General features: G+C 40.7%; 1 protein-coding gene across 1 annotated transcript in view; it reads left to right on the forward strand.

Moving 5' to 3' along the window:
* The window catches only part of LOC124553556, a 439,905-nt gene that overhangs the window by 252,256 nt on the left and 174,339 nt on the right, over window positions 1-13,310 (forward strand). Inside the window, exon 34 of the mRNA XM_047127403.1 lies at window positions 11,813-11,990. Within this exon, the coding sequence (XP_046983359.1) occupies window positions 11,813-11,990 (178 nt within the window). The remainder of the gene's footprint in view (window positions 1-11,812; window positions 11,991-13,310) is intronic.

Raw genomic sequence — 13,310 nt, forward strand, 5'->3', positions numbered from 1 at the left:
GGATACAGTGGACCTAGGGATGTTTAGGAGTGTGGAAATCTCGCTTACAGGCGTATGAGACGAGTGACGTGCAATCACCTGACCACGTTCAAAGTCCGTAAGGTATTCTGACTGCTTCATTCTGCTCTCTCATGATGTCTAATGACTACTGAGCTCGTTGATATGGAGTACTTGGCAATAGGTGGCTGCACAATGCACCTAATATGAAAAATGTATGTTTTTGGGGGTGTCCGTATACTTTCGATCACATAGTGTACATATGTCGGCTGCGTCATCAAAGTGTTGACTCTTAATGTGAATTTCTGCACTTTTTTTCATTTTGTGGTGTGTTCGTATTGATAACAGCAGTTTCATCATGTGTGCTAATATTCGCAGAAAAAAACTGTTGTCATTTTGCATTTCAGTTAAGTTTAGGCAGATGTCAATGCACTGTAGTCTATGTTTGGAATCAAGGTGTGTGAGGCTAACTTTGCACACTCCGCTCTCTCCTTCAAAACAATCTGAGGAATGCTTCGAACATTTACGTCAGAGATGTTGTTCCACTGCAATTCGTGACAACAATCTTAATGCATTACAACTATTTGTCCACTTTTTAACACTGCCTGCTCACAATTGACTGGTCATATGGACATCTGTTGTTTACAGTTGTAGTTGAACTGACATGATCTGTATGCCAGAAATGATATCAGTCTTTGAATGTTTTGATGAATGGTGTACACTTATCCCCAGGTATGGCTGCATAGTTTTAAGCTCCCTTAACTCCTCTTGAAAGCAGACGAGTTATTAAAAAGCAGCCAGAGGAATGCTGTGGGCAACTTCAAAATGAAACCATAGAAAATGACATTTTATGGTTCCCAGTGCAACATTTCTGTGAAGATCAAGGTACAGACCAACAGTGCAATTGTAGGATTTCGCAAAAGTTTTAGTACGTAAGACAGAGTAGGTGCAATTGTAGAAGTGTACGTGTTTGTTGCCCAAGTGGGTCTGAAGAGTGTTACTGAGGTATTAATATAACTAACTATATCTTGACCTGCCATCCTTAAAGACAGAGAGCTCAATTAAGCATTCTGTGGGTGCTCTAATATTCCAAGCTTTTTGTAAATATGGTCTAAAATTTTATATAGGATAGTAGAAGCCTATGTAATTGAGCTGACATCTTGTGAAATGTTTGGATGGTAAATCAGAAGGAAGATAAGCACTTATGAAGATATACATTAGTATTGGAATCATGTCAGCCATGTATGTCAAGACATTTGCCCCTACAATGCGTGGCCCTTGATAATGAATTGGTAACTCAAGTTTGTTGTTGTAATTTCAGGGTTTGAGGTAGCAGATGATAGTGTTGAAGATATTCCAAAATGAAGTTGGCTGCTGTGAGATATCAGCATCATCATCTACATTCCTATTTCAAACTTTTCTGAGCAATAAAAAATTTTTCTCTGCTTACTGATGAAAACCCTCGAATTTAGTGAAGCTGTGCCTACACACACACACACACATATATATAGTAAAGCATGATAATACGTGACATGATATACAAGTTGCAGATTGTGGTGTGTATAAAAACTATTGGTAGTATCATCATCATCATCATCATCATCATTTAAGACTGATTATGCCTTTCAGCGTTCAGTCTGGAGCATAGCCCCCTTATAAAATTCCTCCATGATCCCCTGTTCAGTGCTAACACTGGTGCCTCTTCTGATGTTAAACCTATTACTTCAAAATCATTCTTAACCAAATCCAGGTACCTTCTCCTTGGTCTGCCCCGGCTCCTCCTACCCTCTACTGTTGAACCCATGAGTCTCTTGGGTAACGTTGCTTCTCCCATGCGTGTAACATGACCCCACCATCTAAGCCTGTTCGCCCTGACTGCTACATCTATAGAGTTCATTCCCAGTTTTTCTTTGATTTCCTCATTGTGGACACCCTCCTGCCATTGTTCCCATCTACTAGTACCTGCAATCATCCTAGCTACTTTCATATCCGTAACCTCAACCTTATTGATAAGGTAACCTGAATCCACCCAGCTTTCGCTCCCATGCAACAAAGTTGGTCGAAAGATTGGACGGTGCACAGATAACTTAGTCTTGGTACTGACTTCCTTCTTGCAGAAGAGAGTAGATCGTAGCTGATCACTCACTGCATTAGCTTTGCTACACCTCGCTTCCAGTTCTTTCACTATGTTGCCATCCTGTGAGAATATGCATCCTAAGTACTTGAAACCGTCCACCTGTTCTAACTTTGTTCCTCCTATTTGGCACTCAATCCGTTTATATTTCTTTCCCACTGACATTACTTTCGTTTTGGAGATGCTAATCTTCATACCATAGTCCTTACATTTCTGATCTAGCTCTGAAATATTACTTTGCAAATTTTCAATCGAATCTGCCATCACAACTAAGTCATCCGCATATGCAAGACTGCTTATTTTGTGTTCACATATCTTAATCTCACCCAGCCAGCCTATTGTTTTCAACATATGATCCATAAATAATATGAACAACAGTGGAGACAGGTTGCAGCCTTGTCTTACCCCTGAAACTACTCTGAACCACGAACTCAATTTACCGTCAACTCTAACTGCTGCCTGACTATCCATGTAAAGACCTTCAATTGCTTGCAAAAGTTTGCCTCCTATTCCATAATCTTGTAGAACAGACAATAACTTCCTCCTAGGAACCCAGTCATATGCCTTTTCTAGATCTATAAAGCATAGATACAATTCCCTGTTCCACTCGTAACACTTCTCCATTATTTGCCGTAAGCTAAAGATCTGGTCCTGACAACCTCTAAGAGGCCTAAACCCATACTGATTTTCATCCAATTGGTCCTCAACTAATACTCGCACTTTCCTTTCAACAATACCTGAGAAGATTTTACCCACAACGCTGATTAAAGGGATACCTCTGTAGTTGTTACAATCTTTCCTGTTTCCCTGTTTAAAGATTGGTGTGATTACTGCTTTTGTCCAGTGTGATGGAACCTGTCCCGACTCCCAGGCCATTTCAATTATCCTGTGTAGCCATTTAAGACCTGACATTCCACTGTATTTGATGAGTTCCGACTTCATTTCATCCACCCCAGCTGCTTTATTGCACTGCAATCTATTGACCATTTTCTCCACTTCCTCAAATGTGATCCTATTTCCATCATCATTCTTTTCCCATTCTACCTCGAAATCTGAAACATTACTGATCGTATTTTCACCTACATTGAGCAACTCTTCAAAATATTCCCTCCATCTGCCCAAGGCATCCACAGGATTCACCAGCAGTTTTCCTGACCTGTCCAAAATACTTGTCATTTCCTTCTTACCTCCCTTTCGAAGACTGCTAATTACACTCCAGAATGGTTTTCCAGCAGCTTGACCCATAGTCTCCAACCTGTTTCCAAAGTCTTCCCACGATTTCTTCTTGGATGCTGCAATTATCTGTTTGGCTTTGTTTCTTTCTTCAACATAACTTTCTCTGTCTACCTGAGTTCTAGTATGTAGCCATTTTTGATACGCCTTCTTTTTCCTTTTACAGGCTGCCTTGACTGTGTCATTCCACCAAGCTGTTTGCTTCCTCCTTCTTTTACACACTACTGTTCCAAGACATTCTTTAGCCACTTCTAGTACTGTGTCCCTGTACCTTGTCCATTCCTTTTCCAATGACTGTAATTGACTACATTCAACTAACTGGTACCTTTCTGAGATCGCTGTTATGTACTTGTGCCTGATTTCCTTATCCTGAAGTTTCTCCACTCTTATCCTCCTACATATGGACCTGACTTCCTGCACTTTCGGCCTCACAATCCCAATTTCACTGCAGATTAAATAATGATCAGTGTCATCAAAGAATCCCCTGAATACACGTGTGTCCCTCACAGCCTTCCTGAATTCCTGATCTGTTATTATATAGTCAATGACAGATCTGGTTCCCCTGCCTTCCCAAGTATACCGGTGAATGTTCTTATGTTTAAAAAAGGAGTTTGTGATTACTAAGCCCATACTGGCACAGAAATCCAAGAGTTGTTTCCCGTTCCTGTTGGCCTCCATATCCTCTCCAAATTTACCCATAACCTTTTCATACCCTTCTGTTCGATTTCCAATCCTGGCATTAAAATCACCCATGAGCAGAACACTGTCCTTGTCCTTTACTCTAACAACTACATCACTGAGTGCCTCATAAAAACTATCCATCTTATCTTGATCTGTCCCTTCACAATGCGAATATACTGACACAATCCTAATTTTCTTGCTAGACACTGTCGAATCTATCCACATCAGTCGTTCGTTTACATACCTTACTGCAACTACGCTGGGTTCCATTTCTTTCCTGATGTAAAGCCCTACACCCCATTGTGATATTCCTCATTTGACTCCTGACAGGTAGACCTTGTATTCTCCCACTTCCTCTTCTTTCTCACCCCTTACCCGAATGTCACTAACAGCTAAAACGTCCAGCCCCATCTTACTTGCAGCCTCTGCCAGCTCTACCTTCTTCCCAGAGTAGCCCCCATTGATATTAATAGCTCCCCATCTCATTACCATTTGTTTGCCGAGTCATATCTTAGGAGTCCCTGGTTTGTCAGTTAGAGGTGGGACTTCGTCACCTCCAAAGGTCCGAGGCATTTTGCTCTGATTGTTGCCAGCATCATATTTAAAGTACCAGGGAAGCAGGTTGCTAGCCTTACTTGCCCTGAGTCCCATTGAGTTTTACCCCTAACGGTTGAGGGACTAACCGGTGGATTTGGTAGTCTTTGCCGTATGAGCACAAAGGTGACCACGACTCAGAATATGTCCGAGATGCCCAGCCTTCTTCCAAAGTAACTGGTATCCCGACTGTCGGGACCACTTACTTGGCCATTCATACGTTGCCCGTGGTTCACGAACTAGGACATGACTACAGGACCCACACCATGCTTGCTGTCAATATAAAGTAAATTGCACACATGGTAAATATCATGAGGGCTAGTTGAATCAATCACTGTGGGCCGTGAATAAGGACAGGAGAATTGTTCGTTTATCATAAATGCAAAATTCACAGTTTTAGCGACATATTGTGAAACTGGCAGCTTCTGTGAAGTGTCACAAAGTCTGACACTTTTCCTGTTCCATGTAAAAAAGTGATAGATGTGAAGGCAGCAGGATAATAATGTTGGTAACTGATATTTATTGAATGGTGAAATTGAATGCTTTTTCTCAAGGCCTAGATTTAGATGTAATCTTACAGTGATATTCATTTCCTACATAAAGAAATCTATCCTAGCTGTACATTTGATGTCTATCAAAAATATGTTACTGGCAACACATTTCACGGCAGTAACAGTTTTCGTTATCACTGTCACATTTCCTGCCTTTTTTGTACGACAAATCATACGAGGATGACGCATTTTCAGAGATCTTAAATGATTTGCTTCAATTGAACTGTATATTTTTGTAGCACAGAGGTGTAAATACAGATACGATCAAGTACTGCTTCTCATACTCATAGATGAGGACAGTACGTGCTCGTTTCACTTTTGTGAACCGACTGCAGCACGGGATACATAACGTCACACGAGCACTTTAGCTGTCACACAGACGGAAGAATTTGAATCGTGCTTCACAAGCATTATGAATGATAAATGTACGGTTTTCAGTTCCGCCGCTGGACCAGCTTTTGTTTCTCGAGGCAACTAGTCGATATTGACAGTCGGTGGCTGTTTGTTACGGCTGGTAGGCAACAACTGGCACTGTGCACAGTGTGATGGTCTGTTAGAGAGCCTCGTTTGCAATTTGCTGACGTGTGATCGAGTTGCTCCTAGAGAGATGACAGTAGCTTGTCTTGAATTTCCTGCAAGTAGCTGCGCTCTGGTGCTCTGCACGTGTACCTGGTGGTCAGAGCTGCACCAGAATTGTTACCTAAGTACGTTCAAAACTTTGTTGTAGTATAACTGTAGGAAATTGTTGTTTTCTTCTATACATAAAGGTAGCACGTGCGTGGTCCCAGACTGTACTTAATTAGGAACTGGGAGAAATCGGGGAATTTTTTTCCTTGTCCATGTATCCACCCTGAACATGCTCAATTTCAGTGACTACTTCACTAGCTGAGCTATATGGATCGTACCGTCGACCACCAGCTTTCCTGAACTGCACAGATAGGAGTTATCCTTACAACATATTCACTGCTCCCAAAATCATCCTGACCTCAACCCACGTGCTCCACCCAACAGTTTCTGCTGCCCTCATCCTGTCACCCCCTCCTACTTTGTCACTTTCAGCATGTGCCCCTTCCCACTGTAGGTGTGCCAGCCCATATACCAGCTACCACTCCCTCCCACATTCCTAGCTAGCATACCGGTTGCCTCCATCTCTGAGCTGTTAGCCACTCCCTCCAAATCCCTCTCGCTGGCTTCCCTTTCTCTCCCCCCCCCCCCCCCCCCCCAATCTCACCCACCCTTTCCACCCCCCTCCCACCCCCCATCTGGCACAATCCTCACCACAACGTAGTCCATCTGCCGAAATGCAGCACACACATTGTGTATCCAGCTGGTGTCATTTAGGGGCACAATTTTGTGTGTGTGTGTGTGTGTGTGTGTGTGTGTGTGTGTGTGTGTGTGTGTGTGTGTGTGGGCGCGCGCGCGCGTGTGCACACGAATGGGTGCTGTAGCTTGAAAAAGGATAATTCTAACAGCTACCAATTTTTCTTTCCTTTTTGTGTGTGCCGATTGACAAAATAAAAGTAATTGAGTTACAGGCGATTTGTTAATGTGGTGCACCACAGCATTAGTTGTAGATCTTTTCATCCCCTTGCTAATGTAAAACTGGATGTGTTCAAGATCACTAAACAAGTTCTTTCAGTTTTGATTGTAAGGCAAGTAATGAATGAATGATATAATTAATTTCTGAACATTCAATGTTGTCCACAAATATGAATTAGTAGTAATAATAATAATAATAATAATAATAATAATACAGGAAGCTCCCTAAACACACACTGTTCCATGCCATTCTATTTTATTTGCTAAGTGAGATCTTTTGGCGATGAATTTATACATAATATGTTGCTGCCCTATAATGACATTTATGAGCGGCATTTGAAAAGTCCGTGCAAAAATAAAAACTACTTACATGTTTGAGGTGAACCTCTTCTATTTTTTGACATAGTCTCCTTTCAGTCTTACTCACTTCATCCACCGCTATTCTGTTTTGTCGATCCCTTCCGAATAATACAAATTGACCAAGTCTGCAAAATAGCTATTAGTTGCTGCAATCACCTCTCCATTTGAATAAAATCTTTGTCCCGCCGGCCGTTTCTTCAAATTGGGGAACAAATTGTAGAAGGAGGGAGCCACGTCTGGAGAATAGGGGGGGATGTGAAATGAGTTGGAATCCTATTTCCATTAATTTTGCGACCACAACTGCTGAGGTGTGTGCTGGTGCACTGTCATGATGGAAAATGACTTTTTTGCGGTCGAGTCGCCGGCGTTTTTCTTGCAGCTCGGTTTTCAGACTGTCCAATAACAATGAATAATATGCACCTGTAAATAGGTTTATCCTTTTCCAGATAGTCGATGTGGATTATCCCTTGCAAATCCCAAAAGGCAGTGGCCACAATCTTTCCAGCCGAAGGCATGGTCTTCTCCTTTTTTGGTGCAGATTCTCCCTTGGTAACCCATTGTTTAGATTGTTGTTTGGTCTGAGGAGTATACTGATGTATCCATGTGTCATCCACAGTGACGAAACGACGCTTAAAGTCCTGCGGATTCTTCCTGAACAGCTGCAAACCATCCTTGCAACACTTCAAACAATTGCCTCAAGTGTGAGCAATCGCGGAACCCACCTTGCGGATACCTTCTCGTGTCCAAATGTTTATTCAAAATATTGTGTAGCCCTTCATTCGAGGTGCCCACAGCACTAGCAATTTCACGCACCTTAACTCTTCTGTCATCCATCACCATATCACGGATTTTATCAACGATTTCTGGAGTCATAAACTCCGCTGGGTGTCCAGAACGTTCAGCATCACTTGTGCCCATATGAACACTCCAGGAATTCTGAAACCACTTATAAACTGTTCTAATCAAAGGTGCAGAGTCACCGTAATGTTTATCAAGCTTCTCTTTAGTCCCCTGAGATGTTTTGCCTTTCATAAAGTAATGTTTAATCACTACACGAAATTCTTTTTCGTCCATTTTTTTGACAATACTCGACTTCCTTGATTTGCACAAATGCCAAGCACAAAGAAATAGACCAGTATGGCTGAAACTTGATGGGCATTATTTCCAAAGATGCTACTAACTAAACATGACCTTATACGTGCTGGTGGTGCCATCTCTTGGACTTTGCATGGATTTTTTCAAACGCCCCTCGTACCAAAACGGCCTTGCTGTGCTGGTACTGCGAACGGCTGAAAGCAAGGGGAAACTACAGCCGTAATTTTTCCCGAGGGCATGCAGCTTTACTGTACGGTTAAATGATGATGGCGTCCTCTTGGGTAAAATATTCCGGAGGTAAAATAGTCCCCCATTCGGATCTCAGGGCGGGGACTACTCAGGAGGACGTCGTTATCAGGAGAAAGAAAACTGGCATTCTACGGATCGGAGCGTGGAATGTCAGATCTCTTAATCGGGCAGGTAGGTTAGAAAGTTTAAAAAGGGAAATGGATAGGTTAAAGTTAGATATAGTGGGAATTAGTGAAGTTCAGTGGGAGGAGGAACAAGACTTCTGGTCAGGTGACTACAGGGTTATAAATACAAAATCAAATAGGGGTAATGCAGGAGTAGGTTTAATAATGAATACGAAAATAGGAATGTGGGTAAGCTACTACAAACAGCATAGTGAACGCATTATTGTGGCCAAGATAGACACGAAGCCTACGCCTGCTACAGTAGTACAAGTTTATGTGCCAACTAGCTCTGCAGATGATGAAGAAATTGAGGAAGTGTGTGATGAAATAAAAGAAATTATTCAGATAGTGAAGAAAGACGAAAATTTAATAGTCATTGGTGACTGGAATTCGGTAGTAGGAAAAGGGAGAGAAGGAAACTTAGTATGTGAATATGGATTTGGGGTAAGGAATGAAAGAGGAAGCCGCATGATAGAATTTTGCACAGAGCACAGCTTAATCATAGTGAGCACTTGGTTCAAGAATCATAAAAGAAGTTTGTATACATGGAAGAATCCAGGAGATACTAGAACGTATCAGATAGATTTTATAATGGTAAGACAGAGATTTAGGAACCAGGTTTTAAATTGTAAGACACTTCCCCGGACAGATGTGGACTCTGACCACAATCTATTGGTTATGAACTGTAGATTAAAACTGAAGAAACTGAAAAAAGGTGGGAATTTAACGAGATGGGATCTGGATAAACTGACTAAACCAGAGGTTGTAGAGAGTTTCAGGGAGAGCATAAGGGAACAATTGACAGAAATGGGGGAAAGAAATACAGTAGAAGAAGAATGGGTAGCTTTGAGGGATGAAATAGTGAAGGCGGCAGAGGATCAAGTAGGTAAAAAGACGAGGGCTAGTAGAAATCCTTGGGTAACAGAAGAAATATTGAATTTAATTGCTGAAAGGAGAAAATATAAAAATGCAGTAAATGAAGCAGGCAAAAAGGAATACAAACGTCTCAAAGATGAAATCGACAGGAAGTGCAAAATGGCTAAGCAGGGATGGCTAGAGGACAAATGTAAGGATGTAGAGGCTTGTCTCACTAGGGGTAAGATAGATACAGCCTACAGGAAAATTAAAGAGACCTTTGGAAAAAAGAAAGCCACTTGTATGAATATCAAGAGCTCAGATGGAAACCCAGTTCTAAGCAAAGAGGGGAAAGCAGAAAGGTGGAAGGAGTATATAGAGGGTTTATACAAGGGCGATGTACTTGAGGACAATATTATGGAAATGGAGGAGGATGTAGATGAAGATGAAATCGGAGATAGGATACTGCGTGAAGAGTTTGACAGAGCACTGAAAGACCTGAGTCGAAACAAGGCCCCGGGAGTAGACAACATTCCATTAGAACTACTGATGGCCTTGGGAGAGCCAGTCCTGACAAAACTCTACCATCTGGTAAGCAAGATGTATGAGACAGGCAAAATACCGTCAGACTTCAAGAAGAATATAATAATTCCAATCCCAAAGAAATCGGATGTTGACAGATGTGAAAATTACCGAACTATCAGTTTAATAAGTCACAGCTGCAAAATACTAACGCGAATTCTTTACAGACGAATGGAAAAACTAGTAGAAGCCGACCTCGGGGAAGATCAGTTTGGATTCCGTAGAAATATTGGAACACATGAGGCAATACTGACCCTTCGACTTATCTTGGAAGCTAGATTAAGGAAAGGCAAACCTAAAACCTACGTTTCTAGCATTTGTAGACTTAGAGAAAGCTTTTGACAATGTTGACTGGAATACTCTCTTTCAGATTCTGAAGGTGGCAAGGGTAAAATACAGGGAACAAAGGGCTATTTACAGTTTGTACAGAAACCAGATGGCAGTTATAAGAGTCGAGGGACATGAAAGGGAAGCAGTTGTTGGGAAGGGAGTGAGACAGGGTTGTAGCCTCTCCCCGATGTTATTCAATCTGTATATTGAGCAAGCAGCGAAGGAAAGAAAAGAGATATTCGGAGTAGGTATTAAAATCCATGGAGAAGAAATAAAAACGTTGGGGTTCGCCGATGACATTGTAATTCTGTCAGAGACAGCAAAGGACTTGGAAGAGCAGTTGAACGGAATGGATAGCGTCTTGAAAGGAGGATATAAGATGAACATCAACAAAAGCAAAACGAGGGTAATGGAATGTAGTCTAATTAAGTCGGGAGATGCTGAGGGAATTAGATTAGGAAATGAGACACTTCAAGTAGTAAAGGAGGTTTGTTATTTGGGGAGCAAAATAACTGATGATGGTTGAAGTAGAGAGGATATGAAATGTATACTGGCAATGGCAAGGAAAGCGTTTCTGAACAAGAGAAATCTGTTAACATCGAGTATTGATTTAAATGTCAGGAAGTCATTTCTGAAAGTATTTGTATGGAGTGTAGCCATCTATGGACGTGAAACATGGACAATAAATAGTTTGGAAAGGAAGGGAATAGAAGCTTTCGAAATGTGGAGCTACAGAAGAATGCTGAAGATTAGATGGGTAGATCACATAACTAATGAGGAGGTATTGAATAGGATTGGGGAGAGGAGAAGTTTGTGGCTCAACTTTACTAGAAGAAGGGATCGATTGGTAGGACATATTATGAGGCATCAAGGGATAACCAATTTAACATTGGAGGGCAGCGTGTAGGGTAAAAATCGTAGAGGGAGACCAAGAGATGAATACACCATGTCGATTCAGAAGGATGTAGGTTGCAGTACGTACTGCGAGATGAAGCAGCTTGCACAGGATAGAGTAGCATGGAGAGCTGCATCAAACCAGTCTCAGGACTGAAGACAACAACAACAACAACAACATGTCTCAAGTATTGCTGAAAGCGGTTTACAGGGAAAGGAAAATCTGAGTTTCTTTTTCTGTCCGAAAACTGAATTCAGATCTGAATGAAATTGTTCTGGTTTCCATTTCCCATAACGTTATGAACCACAGAAGTGAAATATCGTAATATTCTATGGTAAATACATGTCTGTTTTCTTTCAGTGCCTCTCTTGTAATAATAATTTTTTTCTGTGTGTGAATGTGTTTTATCATATATTTTTAGTCTGGTGAAGTAACTAAATCATCACTTTTATGTTCATACTAATCAATTTACTTAGCAGTAAATCAAGATTATTACTAATGTACTCGTGACTGAAGTGTTTTGTACATCTTTATTTGTTTCATTATGTTTCAGGTCTACCCGACTTTCTGATGGGAATGACAGTGCTTCATTTGAAGAAAGTAATGTTCAAAATGTGACCCACGATGAGTCGATGATGGCTCAAGAGAGGTTGACACACTTTGCCAGTTGTCGTGTTATGACACAAGGAATTACCACAGAAGAGGATAATTCCTTCTGCAGTACAAATAATGTAAGTGTTATGGATCACAACTTTTCTATCTCAAACTGCCTTTCATGTCTACAGAGTTTTTCATCAAAATCCGTTCTCATAATGCACATGTTCATTTGTATTGATGGTGTAGAACCACAGTCTAATGGTTTTAGATAATGTGGAGAAGTGTTCCTCACTGATTTGATGCTGAATAAGCATTTGAGTATGAAAGACAATGACAGGATTCTGATATTCACTTATTTGCTTATAGTTTAGGTAAGTGGTTCTAGTGATTAGTGCAAAGATGAATTAAGCTGAAAAGACCAAGTGTCTGTTTCTTTCAACACAGTCAGTGTTAACAATTCATGTCACTAACATTGATCGTGTATCACAGGTATATTGTCAAATCAGTAACTGTTCAAAAGTGATCTAAATTATGTTGTACATCAGGCACATATACAAAGCCGTGCAAGTGTAATGTATGTAGCAAATTCTTTGCTTTTGGTTGTTACTTCAAGAGACATGCTATCATGCAATCAGGAGAAATGCCACACAAATGTGGAGTTTGTGGAAAATTATTTGATAGATTTAGTGAATTCAAATGCCATCCAGTAGTGCATTGTGAGGCAAAATCACACAAATATGACATTTGTGGAAAATAGTTTCCCATCCCTGTTTCTCTGAAACCCCATGCTGTATTTCATTCAGTGATGAAATCACACAAATTGTTTTGGGGAATTGGTAAGTTTGAATCCCTTTTGTTAATACATTCTGAAGTGGAGTCTCTTGCATGCAGTGTATAGATAATGAATTATTTAAGAGCACTCTTAATTTTGAGAGGCATATGTGATGCACACTTAACATATTAGAGACCCAACCCAAGCATACTGTATTTACTCAAATCTAAGCTGCACTTTTTTTCCAGTTTTTGTAATCCAAAAAACCGCTTGCAGCTTAGAATCGAATGCAAAGTAAGCGGAAGTTCTGAAAAATGTTGGTAGATGCTGCCACAGCTAATTTCTGCCTTCGAATATATGTAGCACTACACAGGCATGCTTTGCAGGCACAAAGATAAATAATGGCGCCAAAACCTCTGCGTCAGTAAATAAATTAAAAAAAAAAAAAGGTATAAGATGAGCTTTTTTCTCCTCCCTGAGTTTCGACCACTCCATTTTCACACATAATCCAAAGAAGTAAATAGAAATTCTGTATTGTTCATCTTCGAATGTAGCAGCCTTTCAAATATTCGTAGCAACAAAAATAAATTTCTTTACACAAAAATACCAACAATGCACAAGGCTTTAGGATTTTTGTGCAAGTTGATACGCTGGGGCTCATTAAGATTTCACGTACCAGCAC

This window comes from Schistocerca americana, chromosome 11 (genome assembly GCF_021461395.2).
Source record: "Schistocerca americana isolate TAMUIC-IGC-003095 chromosome 11, iqSchAmer2.1, whole genome shotgun sequence".
Lineage (NCBI taxonomy): Eukaryota > Metazoa > Arthropoda > Insecta > Orthoptera > Acrididae > Schistocerca > Schistocerca americana.